Source organism: Schistosoma haematobium, chromosome 5, assembly GCF_000699445.3.
Source record: "Schistosoma haematobium chromosome 5, whole genome shotgun sequence".
NCBI classification, from domain to species: domain Eukaryota; kingdom Metazoa; phylum Platyhelminthes; class Trematoda; order Strigeidida; family Schistosomatidae; genus Schistosoma; species Schistosoma haematobium.
Window position 1 is genome coordinate 16489039 of NC_067200.1, and position 22433 is coordinate 16511471.

Below are 22433 nucleotides of genomic sequence, written 5' to 3' on the forward strand. Positions count from 1 at the left end.
AAAGGGTATAGAGGACTTTTAATCCTACAATAATTAAGCATGTTACTCGAAAAGTGCTACTTTTTACACCGAAAATTCTATATTTGTTGAAGAGATCAAAAATATTCCTCGGAATCGCCCAGAAACGCTGGGAAACATTTTATCCATTCAGTATTGAATAGAAGTTTCTCAGAAACATCTAGCTATATGTTTAGTAAGGTTCCAGAAGCCCAAATCCACATAAAATGTTATAAATACTCTCAGCTTTCTGTGCATGAACGAACCTTGGAGTAAAGCGTTATTTCCATATTCCGCTCCTTATCTTTTGTGTTCAAGTTGTTGTGTAGATTTAGCCTGGAGTTATTAGAAAAGCTTAGGAAACCGATTCAAGCATTAAATCAATTTTTTTAATATTGTACTAAAGATATAACAGTGAATGAATTCATTATCAATAACAATATTTATTATCATCTAAAGCAATATTCGTGAGAATTCAGAATAAACATGATGAAAACAGATTGAAAATCACAACCAACCATGTGCTGAAAATGCTCTACTATGGGTAGTGCGATTAGACCATCACATTTATTAGCCTCAATCACACGAGTTAGTCGATTTATCAAAATAATATCAAGAGTAAAAACGAGATCAATGCTTAAAATATATGTTCTTAGTCCTATTTGTACATTCACACATTACACTTAATGGGACTATGATGCACAGGATTATTCGGGACAAAGTAACTTTAATGAAAAGATTAATACCTATTATCATATCTATTTTCTTAACAGTGCATATGACGTTGTTACTACATTAATTCAAATGAAATGTGATGTGGTTCTGTGGTAAAGGTAATCAACCTTCAACTATTAAGTCGGTATCAATGCCAAAGTTGAACTTAATATTTTCAAATAAATTGAACATTGGGTAGAAAGTTAGTAATAAATATATCTCTTTGTTATATCCCAATGAGTAGAATAATTATATTTCTGAATATCTCTAATATGGCTAGCATCTCTACACTACAATCAACCAAATAAAGACGAAACACTGTGTGAAACGATTTTGGCCAAATATAATTATTAGGACAATATAAGATAATTATCAAAATATTTATATTTCTTTCGTCTTCGATAAACACAACAAAAAAGTCTGTAGATGCTTTTGATCACAAAAAAGTATATTCTTTCTACTTACTCTCTCCAATATAACGTCGAATAGTTGAAATTTCCAAAAATCTTCATTTAATTCAACCATGATCTCTTTTAGAAATGTATGTGGAATTGGCTTTGAACCAGTTGGTAATGGATTAGGTGGTGATGACGATAACACTTTTGAACAGGTGCTCTACAAAAAAGATACGTTTAACATAAAGAAACAGTACTAAAATAGACTAAAAACTATTAGTATGGAAATAAATTATCATTGATAATGCTTTAAAATATGAGACATTTTTTTATAAAGATGAGCGAAAATATCAAGCTTCATTCAATCAATTATATTATTTCAAAAATGTATATATTCCCAATAGTCACATGAATTCTAGTGAAGGTAAGAATGATGTATAACGTGTACTAGTAAATATAACAGTTTCAGTACATAAAATACTTCCTTTTTAGAAAACGTATTCTCTCTGGTCTGAGTTCATTCAGTAGTAGTTTGTGTTCAGTTAAAATTCGATTTAAAAGAGATGGTATCCGATCAAAACCTTATGTAAATTATTATGTCTGTATGTCACTTCATAAAGTGTTTTTGATGCATCTGAAAAATTTTATTTTTCTTTCAAGGTCAAGACCTCAATATGAAACTGTTAATAAGTGGATCTAATGATGACTCTATTAGCTACTGGAATAAACATAAACTAGGTAAACTTTTTATATTGGGAATTATAATTAATTATTTATATGGGTATTAGTACGTACATACACAAAAAATCCTAATTCATTATCAATGTGAATTGCCTGAATAGTAAATAATAAACGTCTCAATTCATTCGATAAAGTGTCCAAGAACAAAGTGTATTGCAATCTGACATCAGATTATAATACGTTGATTAATTAACACGGCATGCAATTTGAAAAAGGTCGATAATTGGTGCAGATATTTTGACTGGGTATTCGGGTAGTAAGAGGATTACTTCATTTTGAAAAAAAAGGATAACGTACCGAGTCAACCATGTTGAGAGTGAATAGGTTACCTATCGATGGCAATAGATAAACACTATGATAGACTGATGTTGGGAACAAAAGAATGAAATCAAGTATTTTAGGTTAAATGTGTCAGATGAAAGACGAAATGTGAAAGTTCTTACTTAAATTAAATGTGGTTTAGATAACTCATTGATAGTGTTTTAAATTAGGACAAAACAGTTGGCTAATGCTTTAAAATTTATGAATTGATGGCAGCCTATAGTGGAAACAATCGTCGAATATATTATTAAACTTGATTTTTTTTTTCCAGTATTTGAAATAACTCTCAATAACAGATATGTCTTTTAATTCACTCACATTCATCATTTCAATTAAGTAACTGAAACACCCAAGTGATACGAGGAAATGAAATTGAGAGGGTTAAAGGAAAAAGTTATATATTATATTAATTATAAAAACTGTCAACTAATTCACAAATTCAATTTTTTATTGATCTTAAAGTTGAAATCACGATGTTCCAATCTTGACAAAAGATTAAAGTAAAATCAACAGCCTAACTAGGGGTGGAAACCACGGTACAGATTCTGTCCTATTCGAAACTCACTAGATTTTTGTACTTACATATTGATATTGGTGTTTTTAGTGAGACCTGGACCTAGTACACATAGCATTTAACACCAGAGTTATTCACTGAACTCCAGGTTAACAACAGCAACCCAAATTATAGAATGTTTATACTTACATTATTTCCATACTGTGGGAGACAAATGTTTAAGCACAATTTTGTTCAATGACAATACAAATCAAAAAAAGGACAAAATATCATTATTTTAGAATATCAAGCAATGTTTCTTAAAAATCTATAAGTAGCTGATATAAATTGGAAAAAAAATATTGCAGTGAGATTAACTTACACCAGTCAAATTATCTACACTCAACGGTGAATCATTGCACTCCCGTGAAAATGACATTAATGACAAATTCTTTGGATTTCGTCTTATGATTAGTGTAATGAAAGATTTGATAACTGATTGATCAGAATCACTCACTTGTCCATTATTATCATTACCAATAAAATAATTATTACTTGAGTTATTGATTGAATACTTATTCGACATTAATTCGGTAATTTTTGAGTGGATAATCTGTTGAACGGAGACATGATCTAACCCACAGACATTGACGTCTTCAACCTAAATATCGGATATAGACGCACATAACCGAACAGTATAAAACAAATGAAAAAGAAACACGAAAGAGCCATTTAAAATAGTACATAAAGAATGTATGATATAAAAGAGATATTAAACCAACTATAAAAAGGCATATGACAGTGTGGATAGGGAAATCTTGTGGAGGCATCTTCGATACTATGGTGTACATGAGAATATAGGAAAACTTATGACCCTCCTTGAAGGATAACAAGCAAATATAAGCATGTTTAACACCCGTTAAGTATAATGTAGCAAACTGCTGAGCAGTAAACTCGTCCTTTGTTCGGAAGACGGCTATCTCGCCTACGCCACTGTTCATTCAAGTTACCGTAAACCAATCGAGTTTTCTGAATCTACCGAAATTTCACCAGACCCCAGATCATCAGTACTGATGAAACTTCCTAGATAAGTAAAGCGATCGACACACTCAATTACCTCACTCCCTATCACTAATTCAGGCGATGACGCAATTCAATCCGCATTCCAAACATGTTTGCATTGTTCTTATGTTGATCAGGAGACCGTATTCTGTCAAAAACTTCACCAAACTGAACTATAACATTTGGGTATTTCAAGTCAAAAACTAAACCTACTGATAGAAAACCAACCTCTGAAAGGTTAGAGAAGGAAGGTACTTTCTCTGAGAGCATTTCCTGTAGACCGAAAATCTAGATCTTTCAAGATTAAAGGCTCAGCTGGCCAATGAGTGACAAATAGTACAAAACGTAGGTCCAAGGTTGTCTGTCGATTATCCACAATCACTTTATATGTAAGACGTGTTTCGGAGCCACGAGTAATGACAAATAAGTGAAAACAGGTAACTATTAAGAAAGAGTAAGATACATTCATTTAACCATTTAGAAAAGAGCAAGAACAAAGATAAAGGGAACTCCGTGTATGAAATTTCTCAAAAAACGCCTACCTGAACAATTAACCAATTAGATTGTGATTGTGCAGGGAATTTTACTGGATAAAAAGTGCTGAAAATGTGGCAGTCATTTTGTTGTTGATGATGAATATGAACTACATGATTAATGGCAACAAATTTCGAAGAGTCAACATTTAATTGCTGTATTTTATTGACTGAATGATACACATTACCACGTGAGAATTAAAACTTTGTTATCCATTATAACTAACCTGTACAATTTCATCTCCACACTCAAGACCGCCACTAGAATTCGTTTGACAGCTTGCAACAAATGTAGCCATACTCTCGGGATTAGAACAGCTTACAAGATGCAAACCCAAATTTCCCGTTTTTTCGTTAACATTATGGGTGTAGTTTGATGAAGAATTAATTAGTAATGGTAGATGAATAAAAAGTATCTTATCTTGGCTATCACGTGTGTACAATTTCACAGGACTATAGAAATTTACTAAAATATATTGTATAATGAACAAAATAGAACCAATTCAAAAACACAAAACCAAGACATAGGGATTACAACAAAAGAAAAATATTATAGGAAACGTTTAATTGTAGAATTGGTTTCAAATGTTCAACCGATACTAATAACATAAATTCAATGCAAACCGGGAGGTAGATAAATTACAACAGATAAATATCGGAACCTATAGATAAGTTGAACAATTTGTAAAGACCATTGAGTCGTCTATGCATTTAAAAATAACCTTCAATGATATTTACTTTTGCATAACAATATTTTGGATAAGAAAGTTTACTAGCATAATATTTTACAAAATGAATAAGTTTCGCTGGTCATTTTTTAAGTTTCATAATACCCGTGTGATTTGTATCTTTTATTTGTTTGTCTGAGAAATCTTAGCTCTTTAAATTAGTACAGATTGATCAATGCGCAATTTTTACGATCTGTAAAGAACATGTCAACCCTATCAGCTTAAGAATCTCACGACAAAACAGCTGAGTAAAATCAAAATACTTTTGGTGATGCTGCAACTATCTGTTGTACGATTGTTTTCTTAGAAGCACAGTTCAGTGGTAGTGAGTAACACAATATAGAGTTGAGAAATTTCCACGACTGATCACTTCACTAACTTGGAAACATACATTCGCTCAAAACTGTTAGCAGCCGAAAAATCCTAAACCAGATGTAAAAAAATTACCGTCGAGAACCTAGCGCCTGTCAGACATGCATACGTCTATGAAACGTAAGGTGTGTGTACATGTAGGATCCTGATTCTGTATTACTGCACGAATAAGAAGATAATTATCTAGTGAATTGGTGAGAAGTATTTGATATAAAATTCTGAAGCACTTGGATTTCATCCTGCACATCACTAAGGGACTTTCAAAGAAATTAAACAATTACGAATTGTTGTAAATTACACAGTACTAGACATGTGATTCGGATTTATAGTGTACATCGATGACTGCACATAAGATCGAACCTACATTTCTGTTTCACTAGATGGTAAAAATGAAATTCGAAAACCAATGATTACAATGAATTTCTAAACTTACATTCATTTACATTTGAATCATTAACTACCATAGGTTTTAAATAACCAGTCGGCTCTTGTTCTTTAGATGTTGTAGACAATCGTCTAGAAGGTAGTAGAGGTGGAGGAAATGATGGAGAACTAGAACTACAAACACTGTCACTAACCCAGCCATTTTGTAGTTTTGATTTTTTATCGCATTTTTCATACGTTGAAAACATAACATCAGTACTGACAGCGTTATCCTCATCTTTTAAAATAGGCGATGAAAGTTGAGATAATGGACATAGAGTAGTTTTCCTATGTGTATTATGCTGTGAATCAGAAGAATTATTCGGATCTGGCGACGGCACTGATCGAGATAAAATATCCACCACATCACGAGACTCCATATCAGTCTATAATGAGGAAGAGAGAAATTAGAAGAAACGATAACAAAAATAAAATTCTTGATTACTAACAGAACTAACATTCAGAATTCATCTAGCTACACTCTTCTCAGACATAATCGATGTAAAAAATATCGCACGGTTTGTTGAGTTTCACAGCTGTTATGTTTTGTATATAATAAAAAATTGGAGTCGAGAGGTGGCTCAGTGATTAAGGCAATTGACTTTTAGCAATTAAGTTGTAGGTTCGGTTTGGGCATCTGGATAGCATCACCAGTCTTTACACTTTTAGCGTGACTCCAACCCAAGTAGACGAATCGGTACCTGTTAAATCAGTTAAAGATTATATTGTCAGTATGTTATGGATGCTCCAGAACTAGAATAAATCAAAATCATGCTGTCAAACGTGAATTGATGAGTTTTATATATGTATTTGAACAAATAGGCATTGGTACAAGTTAAAAATACCAGTTAGTGTTTTGGTATGATGTATAAAACAAAAACAAAATAAACACCTATCCCAGATTTTATAATCTAAACTTCAATCATATAGTGAAGATCATCTAATACTATCAATTTCGAAATTCTACCTTGGAGAAATTCACTAAAGAAAAAACAGTGTAACACAACTATCAATAAATACTTTCCGTTTACATTTACAATCTAATCAAAGACTAAAATAGTCTTTAGTAAAACATTTCGGATGTCAACATATTTTATAATAGAATATGAACAGTGAAAGCATGAATAAACCCAACTAATAAGTAGACTAACTATAGCACAGAATGTAAACACAGTTTATAGACAAAATATAAATACTTAATGAAAATATGGTACGGTAAATCGATGACCAAAATTTTGACTACTTCTAAAACATTATTTATTACTATAAAGCTAAGTGCCCAATATATTGATGATGATTTCACGACATTAAGGACATCTACTTCAATAATATTAGTAGTATATCGTGAAAAAAAATTCGTAAGAATGAATAGGCTTACTACAAGTAATGAAAAAAATATGAAGTCTTGGACATTAGTGAAGTAACGACAGAATTGTTTAAAAATGTCTGGTAATTAGAGAATGTTCCAACACCATAGAATGAGTCGTTAGTTATCCCTATCTCTAATAAGAGTCCACTTCACTTATCTAACAACCATAGGAGGATAAGTTTACTTCTGATGGCATCCAAATTATTGACTTCCGTCATACTTCGTAGATTGTTCAAAACCCATGAAAGGTTGACTTGCGAGGAGCAGACTGGTTTTCGTCCTGGTCGAGGATGTATTGGTCATATCTTCACCCTCTCCCAAATCTTAGAACACCTTCATACTTATTACAAGCCAGCAATCGTAGTGTCTCTCGACATCAGGCTCGCCTTTGATTCATTGGACAGGACTGCTCAATGGGATTGTCTATTGAAGAAAGGTGTGTTTAAAAGCCCTATATACAAACACCACTGACGGAGTGGGGGCATACGGTCACCTCTCTCCATTGTTCTAACCCAGAAGCGGGGCTAGGTAGGGTTGCCAAATCTAACCATTCCTTTTCAACTTTGCCATCAATGACGGTCTGAAATCAACTTTGATGGATGTGGGTAATGGTGGTGTCAATCTGTTGTCTGGAGAAGAACTCTTCGACCTTGAGTGTCCGGATGATATTGTCCTACTGTGTGATGGTACCTAAGCGATGCAATCTGCACTTAGTCAGCTGGCAACCAGTGTCCGTGGGTATGGCATTTGCTTTGCATCTTGGCAGTGCAAAGTACTTTTACAAGACTCTCAAGATCCTAAACCTGCACTCACTCTTGGTAGTAAGCAAACATGAGTAGTCGAGAAGTTCGTGTATTTGGGTAGCTCAGTGAGTGCTGTTGTTGGCGTGAGTGATGCGATCAACTCACGTATATTGTAAGCTAGAGCGACTTATGCCAATTTAGGCCATCTTTGGCACCTTCGTGACGTTAGTCTCGCTGTAAAAGGTCAGGTCTTTAATGCGTCGGGGAAGGCAGTATTGCTATATGTTTTTGAAAAATGGTCTCTTCGAATTGGAGATGTTAGGCGATTCTCTGCGTCGGATCATCGTTGTCTACGAATGACTATTGGAATTCAGTGGAAACACCGTGTTCTTATTAATGCAGAGGTTTGGCAGCGTGTGTTTGGTCACATTGAAGATAATTCGGTTGCTGTCACCATCTTGAAACATTGACTCTGGTGGCTTGGACATGTGCAAAGAATGTCTTTTCCATAGCGACTTCCACACTGTAACCTTTTTGCTGACTCTCGGACTGACTGGAGAGGCAATTAGTTTATGACATGATCTCGAGGTATGAAAGAAATCTGTACAGGATCAGATTTTCTTGGTTCCTTACGACTATCTTGTTGTGGTCCCCGAGATAGTGCAACATATAGGGTTGGAACATTACCAGAAATGGCTCAGAATCGAAGCCAGTGGTGATCCTGCTGTAACTTTGGCTTCCTTCAGAAAAGTGGGAGCAACTTTTTTAACTGAAAAATATCCCTTCTGGTTGCATTTTGCTTAACTGAACTGCTTCTCCCATCATTATTTCACTCACATGCACCAATATCTATACATAGTTTTTCTAGTTTTTGTTATATTCACTTTCCTTCCTCTATCTCTTCACGACCTCATTTTTGTTGTATCGTGCATATATATTTTGGCTTCCTTGTACCAATGTTTAACATTAATACTTAAGTCCATCGACTTCATGTAATGTGTTAAGCTTAAATTTATATCATAAAAACGTAAACAGGTACCATCTTAATAAATATATAGACTTCTGATGACCAAACAGATATTCAAGAAATAATTGTATGCATATAATCTTCAGAATGTATTTTAGTTGCATAAACAATAGTTGACTAATTAATTATAATTTGTACAGTTCTTATCAGTACTACCTTGTAACTATTTAGAGTTCAACAGTTGGATAGCGTTTAAAGCTATAAATGTATGCAATAACAGAAAGTCGAGTAGACAAATATAGACTTGAAGGTGTTATTTATTAGAAATTGATCCCATTCGGGGTACCAAATTGTGATGAATACCATCTTCAAATAAAACTAGTTTCCATATAAGCTGTCAGAAAAATAGTATAATTGTAGTCATTAGAGAAATACTTTTTGATCAGTTCCTGAAATCTTAGTGAGAAGTTTTGACCCGTGGAATTCAGATATATGAGAGATCAAAAAATCATCAGTAGTTGTTTTTGGATTGTCGTTGCGCTATATTTCGAATCGATAAAAGTTGGAAATGTGTATCACTGACACATCAAGGGACTTGAAGATTTTCAGTTCAACCTCAGAGCAGGGTTATGAGAGGAGTTCCATACCAGGAAGAAATAGCTGCCTGGTGTTTTATGTTCTTTAATAGTACCCAACATAAATTAATCCGTGATGAATATCGCCCTCAAATTAAACCGGATTCTGTAAAGCCCAATAAATGTTCAAAACTTCCTACATAGTCTTGACACGATCATCTGAATAAATTCGAATGCAATATGAGGTTATGATTTTTATCGTTTAAAAACGAGACAATCGATAGAACTGAGAGCTTATTAGTTAGCTTGTGATTGACATTTTATGAATGAATGATCCTGTCTCATCTGAAACGATCCTAGAAATTCATAGCTCAAGTGAATTATTCTAGTGCCGAGTTGTTTGAAATATTAAGCTTTTATGTTGTTTTTTAAAACCGAAGTATATCCATAACGATGATGACTTTTAAATATTGGACACTTCACTACTTTAATCTATATTCGTACATGTGAGTAGTAACGATTTCTGAATATATGAAGTCACTCAAAATACTTGTTCAGTGACAAAAAAAAGAAGTAAAGAAAAGTAGAAATAAAGTATTGAATTAAACTCCGTATCTCAATTAATTTCAGTAGCACAGTCAGTCGGATAAAACGTAGGACCACGCACATATATGCATCGGTCCAAGTTGCCATACCTCATTAGCACAGCAAGATGAACACCGGATTCATAGAAGTAGTTCAGTCAATGGTGGTAATATATAAAAGAAAGATTACATATAAAGATGTAGTACAGGAAGAAAGATTTAGTACGTAGAAAGAAAGATATGAAGCGATTTTAATCTCATAGGTTAAGGGAAGACAGATTCTGAGCCATATCACCCAGAGTCTCCGACCATTGGTTCCTATAGTCACACGGACCCCGACTAAGTAGTCTGCATCTACCAACATGGCTCAGACCAGAAGTCAGTGTCTTCAAGCACTGATTTAATGGCGTTATTAAATTAACATCATACTTTAACAGTTTGAATGAAAAGAATATAAGCAAAACAACGAAGTAAGAAATAAAAACATGAAGAAAAATAAACTAACCAGTGGTTCAGGATCTTCCATATCACTGGAACTTGGAGATGTCCCTGGGTGGACAATATGACCATATATTAGTTGACCATTGATAGGTGTGGAGATATTTAAATAGTTGGATAACTGGATCATGGATAAAAAAAAGGAGAAATTAATGCATTAATTAGAATACCAGTAACAGGGTATGCACAAATTTTCCATGCCCCTCTAAATAAACAAACACATTAAACCACTTAATTTAGACTGAAAAAGTAATAGCTTGACGAAAGAACTAATAACAATTAATTTTCATTAGTCTACGTTGAGTTTTAAAAGCCCTGGATACGTTTAAATTGATTTGTATTGCAAACCGATATCAAAATGAGAAGGAAAAAAAAACAACGAAAGACAGAGAGCTTTAAACTATTTGAAAATATCTATGAGTACATATCTACTATTCTATACATAAGTTACGTATGAACACTCACAGATAAAATTATACAAACATCAAACTGTGATCGATTTTGGATCATGTTAAATTATGTTTGCAAACATGCATCACAAATATCACGCGGATCCAGAAGAGGAACCTAATCAATTGAGAACAACTTTACAGACGAATAGTATCTTCATTTGACTCCATTAGGCTTTTTATGGATTTTAATTTTAAGTGAGACAACATTACGTTCAGGAATTTATATGCTAATCTACTAATTAGTTTTTTATCTAGTTACAACATATAAATACTTTCTACATACAATTAGGAGGTTTGTTTTATCATTCACATCTATGATAAATATTTAGCCCCGGCACAACCGGGGGTGAGGAGAGTCAGCTCTCCCTCTTGAAATGCTCTCATATGGCGACGGGTATACAGCCACTACCAGGAAAGTCCTAATCACTGCCTTCTCGCGGCTGGCATGTTGTTTACGAAATTGAAAGGGAGAAAGGCAAATGTCTGGCGCTTTAACCGGATTGGTGAATATAGAGGATCCACCTATGGGAGTTGAAAAATCCTGATTCTATGGACTGCCGGATCCTGAGGGAATAAATGACTTATTGTTGGTCACCGGCTACCATGGGACTGCATATCCTTACGTTTCTCCACTGCTTTGTGGATTAGACCTTCAGGTCAAAGGCTCGAGGAATGGTCGTCGTAGAAAACCACCTGCTTCGATTTGGGGGCTCTGGCAGTATCATAGGCTTCGCACAAATCAATGATAACCACTACTGGCCTCATTGTTATTGAGTGGTGCATATGTGTTTGGTGCCCCCTTGTATCAATATCTATGTGTTCAAATGAATAAATAAGTCATAATAAGTACAAATCATAGTAGCCTAAATACTAATAGTATATTGTGAACCAATAAATTCATCTAGAACAGCAAAATATCATGATGATAATTGCTAGTGCAATGTAGTGAAAACGTCTTTAATCAACTTACAAGATTTTTAAAAAGCTAATAAACAATCAATTCATCCCTTACCTCCATTTTATCAGTAAAATTATTGTTATTGTTATTATTATTGTTAGTAGTAGTAGTAGTAGTATAATTGGTAATATTAACTTGATTGCCTGGATTAAACATCTCAGCAACATCACCATTAATAATATGTTTTGTACAATCATCATTAAAATGGCACACAACTATGTGAATTTCACGTAGACCAGGCTGATCCGACAGATACTGCAGATAAGCATTGACATAATTTGGACCTTTGGTGGAGACATCGATACCTTGAATCTAAAATTGATCAAAAAGACAGACAAACACAAAATTGGTGTTTTATAGTATTACTGGTCAAATTTAAAGTTTTGGTAAACAAACAATTCTAATTTATTACTAAAAGTTTTTATAGCGTGATTTTTTGATCAGTTGTTATATGCAAACTCTTAGACATATGAACAGAATATCATATCTCGATATGGTCAAAAACTTTAATGGTTATATATTTTTATCAAGTAGTAACACTTAGTCGGGTCACATGGTTAGTAAGTATTGCACAGTGTACAGTAAACAATTAAAATATAATCAAAATAGAACACAAGGTTAAATTACATAACAAAGGATCTTCTCAATTACGAACCAATCCATAACTGACGTTCCCTTTACGCCAACACAGTAGTTAAAGCACTCGACTTTTAATCACGATGTGAGTGGTTTGAATACTGCACGAAAATAGTGAAAACTTTAAGGGCAAACATTAAGGTACTTGGTATGTTTTTCTTATTGCCTATCATTTTGAAAAGCAAAAGGTAATTACTAGGAAATTTATGCATCCACTATATTGTGGGATGATAAAAAGATGTCATACCAGCAGAACTAGTTGAGACCCTTTGCTGAAAACTTTACTGTACTCAAACACATGATGTAAAATACAGTAAATATTCTTATTTTTACTGTGATCAGTTTATATTAATATATGACATGAACAAACTTATTAACTAAATATATGTAAAGAAGGATAGTGGATATCAGTGAAATCCAGGACGCACGTTTCGTCCTATTTGGGACTCGTCAGCTGGATGTACCTGCACCTCAGAGTTGATGTCCATTCTGGGGCTCGGACTCAGTACCGTTCGTTTCACATATGTCAATAAGAGACTGATCGATTGCAGTTCTAAACATCAATGGAAAGATTCAAAAAAACAATTTAAACTTCACCCCATTGCACAAGCAAGTGGCTATCATGACTCAGTAGTTAAGTGGATAACGCGGTGTTTGAAGCGAATGGTACAGAGTTCGAGCCCCAGAGTGAACATCAACTCTGAGGTGCAGGCACATCCAGCTGACGAGTCCCGAATAGGACGAAACGCGTGTCCTGGATTCCACTGATAGCCACTATCCATCTTTGTATATAATGCTTGTGAATTAAGGTTATGTCGAGGCAATACGCACAGTATGCATATATGCCAATAAGAGGCTGATCAATTGCAGTCCTGAACATTAATGGGAAAATTCAAACAAACAATACCAAGTGAACCTATTAACTAATCAGTAAGAATAGTAGCAAATGTTGTCTTTATCTCTTCTAGGCCCTATTATTTGTGGACGACATTAACCTGGAAAAAAAACAGGAAGGTGAACTAACAATTGTCTAAACAAAGATTGTTGCATGAAAAAACAAATCTCTAATAGGTATCAAATCGTTAAAACAATATCCGATATGTTACAGTCGATAGCTTAAACCGATATATCGGATTTTAATTTACAGGACTTTAAGGTTGAATTTAAAATATATACACAACTTATCCTTAAAATATACAAAATGAATATATACCCTGAAATCAGATCAGATACTTCAACGATCCATTTTGTTATGGTTATGTAAGTGTTCGCAACATACACTTAGAATTAAAATTGGACATGTGATTAAAACGTACAAACAGTCCTAAAATTATATTGAGGTTTGAGACTCAGGATACTAACAATCAAAAATAGATAACCATCTATCAATCAAACAATCTATTTCTCCCTCCATGCTATTATCATTTTGTGTGGGAAACAGAAAATTGTTCTTACTTAGAAAGAATATCTTTGTAACAAATTTTCCGAAATAAAAGTATATATAAACTATAAACTCAGATCTTGCCAGTGAACTTGAGTATACTACGGAACAATATCAGTATAGCGAAAGGCTATTGTTAAACAATCTATTTAACATACTTTTTGTTGGGACCCTTATTTACTATATATAGTGCAATTCGTATGAACCCTGGTGAGTTGAGAAAGGAATTAACCTCTACAAATTAACGGACCTTCGACATGAGTGCAAGAAAGACCTTTTATTAACTTGAACTAAATGTAACGCAGATATGACAGTCGTCTGTTTTCGAAGGGAGAGTATGATATTCAATATAATTTGTACTATAAATGATAAATTCATATTTAAATTGAAAGATTACTTCCTATAATCTTGGATAATATGAGCTTACAAAAATCATGATTTAAAATGTGTGGAGCACAAACTAAATTGTAACAAATTTATTAACGTTTTCGGATTCTAATTTTTAAAGAACAAGAATAATAGTCATGACATATAAGAAAACATATTTCTTTAATTCCAGTGATACATGAATAAATGAAAGTTGGTCAATTGAAATAAAACTAATGAACATAAATTGATGAAAAAAAATAAATCATCATGCAACAAAGACAATGAACACTGACTTACTTGTAAGATCAATAGACCATGACTAAGCAATTTACAATTTTTTCCTACGCTATTAGGCAATATCTCGGATACAATGCTTGGATTTTCTAAATTCATTGGTGCTGAACAATTCAATTTTGAACAAATATCAGAACCTTTAAACAACAATTAACAGAAAAGAAAAGTTACATTTTCAATAGTCTACTATTTATTAACAGAAAATAAAGAAAATATCTAGTTACACAATGATATTCGTTTTGTATTACTTCGAAGATTAAGACTGTACACTGAAATACACATACAAACAGATATGTGTCAATAGAAAATTGAAGAATTCGTCACTGTTCATCAAGAATGTAAACAGGATAACCTGGTTTAGTTAAGGAATATTAATGCACAATATGAAAATTGACATCAACATACAAACATCCACATAAAAATGAGTACAAGAAGCTGGATGTATGTCTTGCATAGTTAAACTGCTATCATAACACAGAATCAATATTTTACTCAAGATTTTGAAGTTCAATAATACAGAAAAGGTTATTTTGAGTTTGTAGACGAGCAGGAAGTCCGCAAGGAACTCCAACTCTTGAAGCGTTACAAATCACCTGGCCCAGATGACTTACCTCCGGCTCTTTTTAAAGATGGTGGTGACTTTTTGACTAAGAAATTGACGACGTTGTTTACAAAGGTTTGGGAACTAGAGAGTGTACCAACGTCATGGAATGAGTCGATAGTTGTCCCTATCTTTAAGAAGGGTTCACGTCGTTCCTGTAACAACTATCGGGGGATAAGTCTACTTCCGATTGCGTCCAAGCTATTGGCTTCCGTCATACTTCGTAGGTTGTTCAAAACCCGAGAAAGATTGACTCGCGAGGAGCAGGCTGGGTTTCGTTCTGGTCGAGGATGTATTGATCATATCTTCACCCTCCGCCAAATGTTAGAACACCGCCATACTTCTCAAAGGCCAACAATCGTAGTGTTTCTTGACATCAGGGCTGCCTTCGATTCGTTGGACAGGGCTGTTCTCTGGGATTGTCTATTGAAGATGGGTGTGCCTGAGAAGTTTATTAACATCCTAAAAGCCCTATATACAAACACCTCAGGCAGAGTGAGGGCATACAACCACCTCTCTCGATTGTTCCATTCGAGCAGTGGGGTTAGGCAGGGTTACCTAATCTCACCATTCCTCTTCAACTTTGCCATCGATGACATTCTGGAAACAGCTCTGATGAATGTAAGTAATGGTGGTGTGGATCTGTTGCCTGGAGAAAGACTTCTCGACCTTGAGTATGCGGACGATATTGTCTTACTGTGCGATAATGCCCAATCCATGCAATCCGCACTTAATCAGTTGGCAATCAGTGTCCGTAGGTATGGTTTGTGCTTTGCACCTTCGAAGTGCAAAGTACTTCTGCAAGACTGGCAGGATTCCAATCCTGTACTCACCCTGGATGGTGAGCAGATAGACGTAGTTGAGAAGTTCGTGTATCTGGGTAGCTGCATAAGTGCTGGTTGGGGTGTGAGTGATGAGATCAATGCACGAATAGTGAAAGCCAGAGCGGCTTATGCCAATCTGGGCCATCTTTGGCGCCTTCGTGATGTTAGTCTGGCTGTAAAAGGTCGGATCTACAACGCGTCGGTGAGAGCAGTTTTGCTCTATGCTTGTGAAACCTGGTCTCTCCGAGTTGAGGACGTTAGACGACTCTCTGTGTTCGATCATCGCTGTCTCCGAAGGATTGCTGACATTCAGTGGCAACACCATGTCAGTAATGCAGAGGTTCGGCATCGTGTGTTTGGGTGCAGAGATGACAATTCAATTGGTGTCACCATCTTGAAACACCGACTTCGGTGGCTTGGACATGTTCTCCGAATGTCGTCCCAGAGAATTTCACGTCGTGCATTATTTGCCGACTCTGGGACTGGTTGGAAGAAGCGGAGAGGTGGTCAGTGCACGACACGGCGTCGTGGTATGAAAGAAAGCTGCAAAGGACTGGCTTCTGTCGATCCTTCACGACTCCCTGGTTGGGGTCCGAGAGATGGTGCAACACAGTGGCTAGAGACGTTATCAGATATGGCTCAGAATAGAAGCCAGTGGCGATCCTGCTGTAACCTTCTTTTACTTTCTTCATAAAAAGTGGTTGTGTCTCCCTTGCCTGAAAGATTTCTTCTGATTGCACCTTTCCGTTCCCTCATTTCTACCATACTACCTCACACCAATCTCCTCGTTATTGTTCTCTTTTTTTCGCGCTCCTTGGCCTTTTTTTTCTATTTCTCTTCGAATTCTCATTGTTTTGTGTGGCGCATATATATTGGCGCTCTCTTGTACCAATATTCATGTGTTCAAATAAATAAATAAATAAATAAATAAATAAATAAATAAATAAATAAATAAATAAATGTGGAGAATGTCTACCCTCTCTCTCAAAAAACGCTTCCATACGGCCACATGGATATAGCTGCTGCTAAGGAATTCCTAATCACCGTCTTCTCACGGCAATGTTGTTTACGAAATTGAGAGGCCGAAGAGCGTATGCCCAGAGTTAAACCGGGATTCTGGATACGGAAGAATCACAAAGGGGAGTTGAACAACCCTAATTCCAAGTCAAAAGTGCACTCGGATTCCAGGGTCACCAGCCACTATGTTATAGAATCTCCCGACGTCGTCCCACTGGCATGTGAGTTAGATATCGAGGAGTGGACTCGCCTATAATAGACTAAACTCGTTCATTCATTTTTTAATCACTGAATTATTTTTTCCACCATCTTCGCACTGGTTTATCTATTTCTTCACAATTCCATTTGCTTCTTTGTGCGGCTCATGTTGATTTTGATGACCTTTGCATGAATATTTATGTATTTAAATAAAAAGCTAAATAAATCTTAATCTCTATAAACCAAACTTTAATCCTTAGCTCAATAGTGACTAGCTTTGAAATGGAATTATGGATTCTCGGAGAAATGTTGTGGGAAAAAACTTGAGCGGGTCCGTCACTGGCGTTGAATAAATGTTCTGGCTGAAGTAACGCGTTTGCTGTGAAACCTGGATGGTGGATGATTTTGATGGAGTTTTGTTCTCTGAGCTGGATGGTTTGGTCGTGGAGCTTTCATCTTTCTTCTGAACGATGTTCCGGGTTCACCTCCTGACTTTCTTAGATACGTAGGTTTGGGGAACTTCATGCTCCATCCACTATTACATCTGATATGACGGATATGAGTTCGACCTAAAAGCCAGGTCTCAATTCACTTTGGAGTGAGCAATCTACAAAACTGATTTCCGCCAATCGTTTATGATACTTATTCATTTTCATTTTGGTTTGATAAAAAAACATATTCTTATGTTTAGCGGGCGTACATCAACAATTCGGTTTAGCTAGCAGCTACCCCACGACAACACTGTAAAATTGCATTCCATCTATTAATTATATAGTAATCATTTAATTTAGTTGTTCGAAACCCGTTCACCAAATAATCAAATCCTAATTCGTAAAAATAATTTTAACAAGGAATGACCATAATCAGATTTCCAATTATGAGTGGAAAGTGTTAAAACATCAGGTTCAAAACTTACCAACTGATGACCAATCTCCTAAAATTAACCAGAGTATGTGGTAAGTAGATCAACCCCATTTGTGACGTACCAGATTACAAGGCATTCATCACAACATTCACTTCATATTCATAAAAAGACAGGAACCATAAAAAACCTTATAACTCACCAGATACAACCAAACCCCAGGGTTGACTAGTATCTAAACGATGAAGTACAATTGCAACCGGAGGTGACCAATTTATAGGTTGTACAATGGACGAATATGGAAAAGAACTGTGAGCAAAACGATACAAAGTAATACAAACAAAATATTAGCATAGTAAAGCGAACTAAGTTGACTGAAAGTAAAACATAGATACGACATTATTTAAAGATAAATGCGATCAATTTTTAATGCGGCTATATTTATCACTGAAAATATTATATGAAGAAAAAATAGCCATTTAATAACCCTTTAATCACTAAACGTTCCTTAGTTGATATTCTTGATAACTGTCTAAAAACTAAATATTTTCTTTAAAAAGCATCTAAGTTATTAATAATTGAATGAAAACTACTGACGACAATTTAAATGAAGTCTTCTAAGTTCAAACGACGTGACTTATGGACGCGCTCAACTCGATAATGAAATACTGATCAAGGACCAAATTACATTGTGAATCGAGTGCAATTAAAGATGACAACATAAACTTTTGCAGCCAGTCTAAAACCACGACGGCTTCAACGACTAACCTTATTGGTATAAAAAGCTTTGGGGTTCGTTATGCGTAGATCAGTATCACTAGTCACGCCACCACCGGGGTTCATACAACAATCCAAATACATGGACTTTCCGGTTACTTCTAACGGCTCACCACAAAGAGGGATTCAGACACAGGTTCATTCAAGTTTTATAAAAGTGCATTGCGTTCAGAAGATACAAAGTACGTGTCATACCTTACAGACACTGATCGCCAACTGATTAAGTGTTAGTTTGCATAGTATGAAAATACCATCCGCATACTCAAGATCGAAGAGTTTTTCTCAAAGTCACAGATCTATACCATAATCATCACCACCTATTCCCATCTAAGCTTTCTTTCATAATCTCACAGATGGCTGAGTTGGAAAGAAAGGGTAACATTGGCCAACCTTGCCTAACCCCACTGTTGGGTTGGAACAGTAGAGTGAGATGGTTGCATGCCCTCAATCTGCCTGAGGTGTTTGTATACAGAACACTCACGATGTCAATAAATTGCTCACTCATAGCCTACTTTAATAGAATTCCAGAGTACAGTTCTGTTCGATGAACTGAAGGCTGTCCTGGAATCAAGAAACACGACTGTTGACCTGCAATAAGTATGGCGGGATTTCAACGTTCGACGTGAAGTGGAAATATGGTCGATGTATCCATAAACTGATTGAAGATTGGTCAGCTCCTTGCTAGTCGGTATTTCACAACCTGCGAAGTATGATGGAAGCTATTGGTCTGAGCGCAACTCCTCTCTAGAGATTGTCGTAAAAATATTTTAAATATGGGAGGCGACGGTCGATTCATCTCAGGATGTTGGAATACCCTCTAATTCGCAAGCTTATCTAAACAACTCAGATAGTTCCCCACCTACTTCAAAAAAGGCCAGGGGCAAACCGTTTGAGTATATTGATATATATTTGACGTTGTCCGTTTACCTATCAGGATCTTCAAGATAACTCCTGTTGTGCAACAGGAGAAAGATCATTAAAAATAGTTGGTTTAAATAGTTTTTACCCCTCAATATCATTTTGAGTTCAACCTATTTACTTGTTACTCAGATCAAGATCCTTTTTCATGTAACTAATGAGTTAGACTGGATAGAAAATTCGAGCGCAGAGAACTAGGTTATTGGATATTATTACGTTTTCGTACTGTTACTAAAAAAATTAATGGGACCTACCTTCTCTGTAAAGAGTTTTCACTCGTTTGATTCAATGTTTTAGATAAACATTTAATTCGATGAGATTCAATAACGGAAGCAGGAAAATACGTTATGCTGAAGAGAACATAATATAACAGAACTGTCACAATAAACTGCACTGTACAAGTCACACTTTAAGGTAATAACAAACTATCAAATAACCACTTAGTCTTCAGTTTTTTATCATAATGTAAAGAAGATAACACTGAAGTGTGTTTTGTTTAATTGGACAATAAGAAAACAAACATTCGAATAGATAGGTCGTACACTACTCATATCTTTTTATATTAAGTTTAACGCTTATTCTGTACTTTCTTTACGAACTATCTATTTGTATCACTGAAATAGTCGATAACTAGAATCCAGTTATTTCACGTTTGACTCTAAGATATCAAAGAGTTAAACTCGCAATAAAAAATAGGGATCATTACTAGAGTCGCGTAAAAGACAGTCTAATAATAATCTTTTTGGCTCAAATAAAAACAAGCAGTTGTTCGCATCTCATTATTCCTGTTACGGACAATCAGTTTAAATTGATTGGGGAGACTAAAAAGAGCAGTAAGTAGCTGGTTAATAATTGACCTCTCTTTGATAATTCATGAGGAAAGAAATTTAAAGACTGATCACTGATAAGTAAATAATGTCACGTTAGCCAATTCGAAATGCTAATTAAAATGTACTTTCATCTTAACAGTTTAAACAACAGTTTTAGTGACTCAATAACCACATTATAAAACCATACAAATACGGTATGTTCCTGTGCTAAAAAACGGTCGAATTTAACTGATAAGCAGCTATTACAACGAAATGAGTCCACTAACTCGACCCATCTATGCAGTTATAATTACTTTAGTCAAATTAGTTCGTGCTGAGTCAGTATAACAAATTTTATGTGAAATATTTTGAAAGCTACACATAGTTTTACAATGACAAATTATAAATCTTATTTAAAACCCGTTTATTCCTTTAAATACATACGTAAGAAACTAATATATATCCTGATAAAGAACCAAATTTAAGATAAATAAACACTGAAATTAAATTGTTGACTGACAGATATCAATCATGATTATGAATTTGAAATGAGCAACTAGTTTAATAAGTCAGAGAAACAGTGTAGTGTATTGGAAAAATATATTGTAATAATCTAATCCCCTGTAGAGAATACATACATCAGTTTATTTTAGAATAACCGCCAACTTCTTACAGGTTAAGTATTTTAAGGTAAGCTAGTAGACATTCAGATTGACTTTCAAAAAATAGTGACTATTACAATACACAAGAAACGACATTATTTGTGTACATACGCGAACGCAAGCGCTCAATACAAAACAAGATGGATTCCGAAAGTTGAAATAATAATAGTATCAGAAAGACCAAACCTTAAAGAATAAAGTATACATGGATTGTGACTATGATATGTTCGTGCACAATGTTAATAATTGGCGACTCCAGCTGATGAGCCACAAGTGGGACGAAGTGTGCGCCCTGGATTCCACTGCAAGCCACCATCTATCTCCTTTTAAGAATTACCATTTGTATACTATAAGTCAACGAAAGAAATACTAATAGAAAAGAAGGATCTCTTGAAAGTCACACGATAAAAGTATCATCTTTAGAAGTGAATGCATGATAAAAAAAATTCTTTAAAAAGGAAAATAAGTAACTATGACAAACGGCATTCGATGAAGTCAACTAAGAATACGGCTCGTCGTGAACGACGACAAAACAAAGAGCATTTGAATCTACTCAACTAAAAATAACATTTAGTGTTATAGGGTTAGTGATATTACAAACCAAGATGGAAAATTAAATTTAACTACATGATGCAAAGAGATTGAGGATTGATGGCCTAAATAAACAAACTAGAATATTTTGATGCAGATATTGCACAGAAGGCGTTCAAAAAGTTTTGACTCTAATGTGTATACACAAGAGAACTAATTTCAGTAAACTATTGATCGTTTATTTCAAACTACTTGTTAATTGGTTATAGAAATTGAGGCAAAAAATAAACTAAAACACTGACAAACGAAATTAACACAAAGGTAAACTAATTGTTGATATTTATTTAGTAATATAAGCGAATTGCACAGAGAAATTTTAAAATTTACATAACAAAAAAATAATAATAATAACTACCAAGCTCAGAAATGATGAATGAATAAAAACAATAAGATTTTAGCAATTTATTAAGTAATTAATTCAGCCTATATATTATTATACGGTCATCTTATATCAAACTAATTACAAAGACAAAGAAAGATTGCAAATTGAATAAAGTGTCCTACAAATG

At 34.7% G+C, this 22433-nt stretch overlaps 1 protein-coding gene across 2 annotated transcripts in view; it reads right to left on the minus strand.

Moving 5' to 3' along the window:
* MS3_00009251 (uncharacterized protein) overlaps nucleotides 1-22433 on the minus strand; it is a 74465-nt gene that overhangs the window by 14081 nt on the left and 37951 nt on the right. Inside the window, exons 10-18 of one of the 2 annotated variants that reach the window (XM_051217594.1) lie at nucleotides 20117-20212; nucleotides 18370-18476; nucleotides 14669-14802; nucleotides 11980-12237; nucleotides 10523-10636; nucleotides 5790-6165; nucleotides 4484-4722; nucleotides 3044-3322; nucleotides 1177-1326 (exon numbers count right to left, since the gene is read on the minus strand). In XM_051217594.1, the coding sequence (XP_051065011.1) occupies nucleotides 1177-1326; nucleotides 3044-3322; nucleotides 4484-4722; nucleotides 5790-6165; nucleotides 10523-10636; nucleotides 11980-12237; nucleotides 14669-14802; nucleotides 18370-18476; nucleotides 20117-20212 (1753 nt within the window). Of the gene's footprint in view, nucleotides 1-1176; nucleotides 1327-3043; nucleotides 6166-10522; nucleotides 10637-11979; nucleotides 12238-14668; nucleotides 14803-18369; nucleotides 18477-20116; nucleotides 20213-22433 lie in introns of both variants that reach the window. The other variant, XM_051217593.1, reaches the window with a different exon arrangement.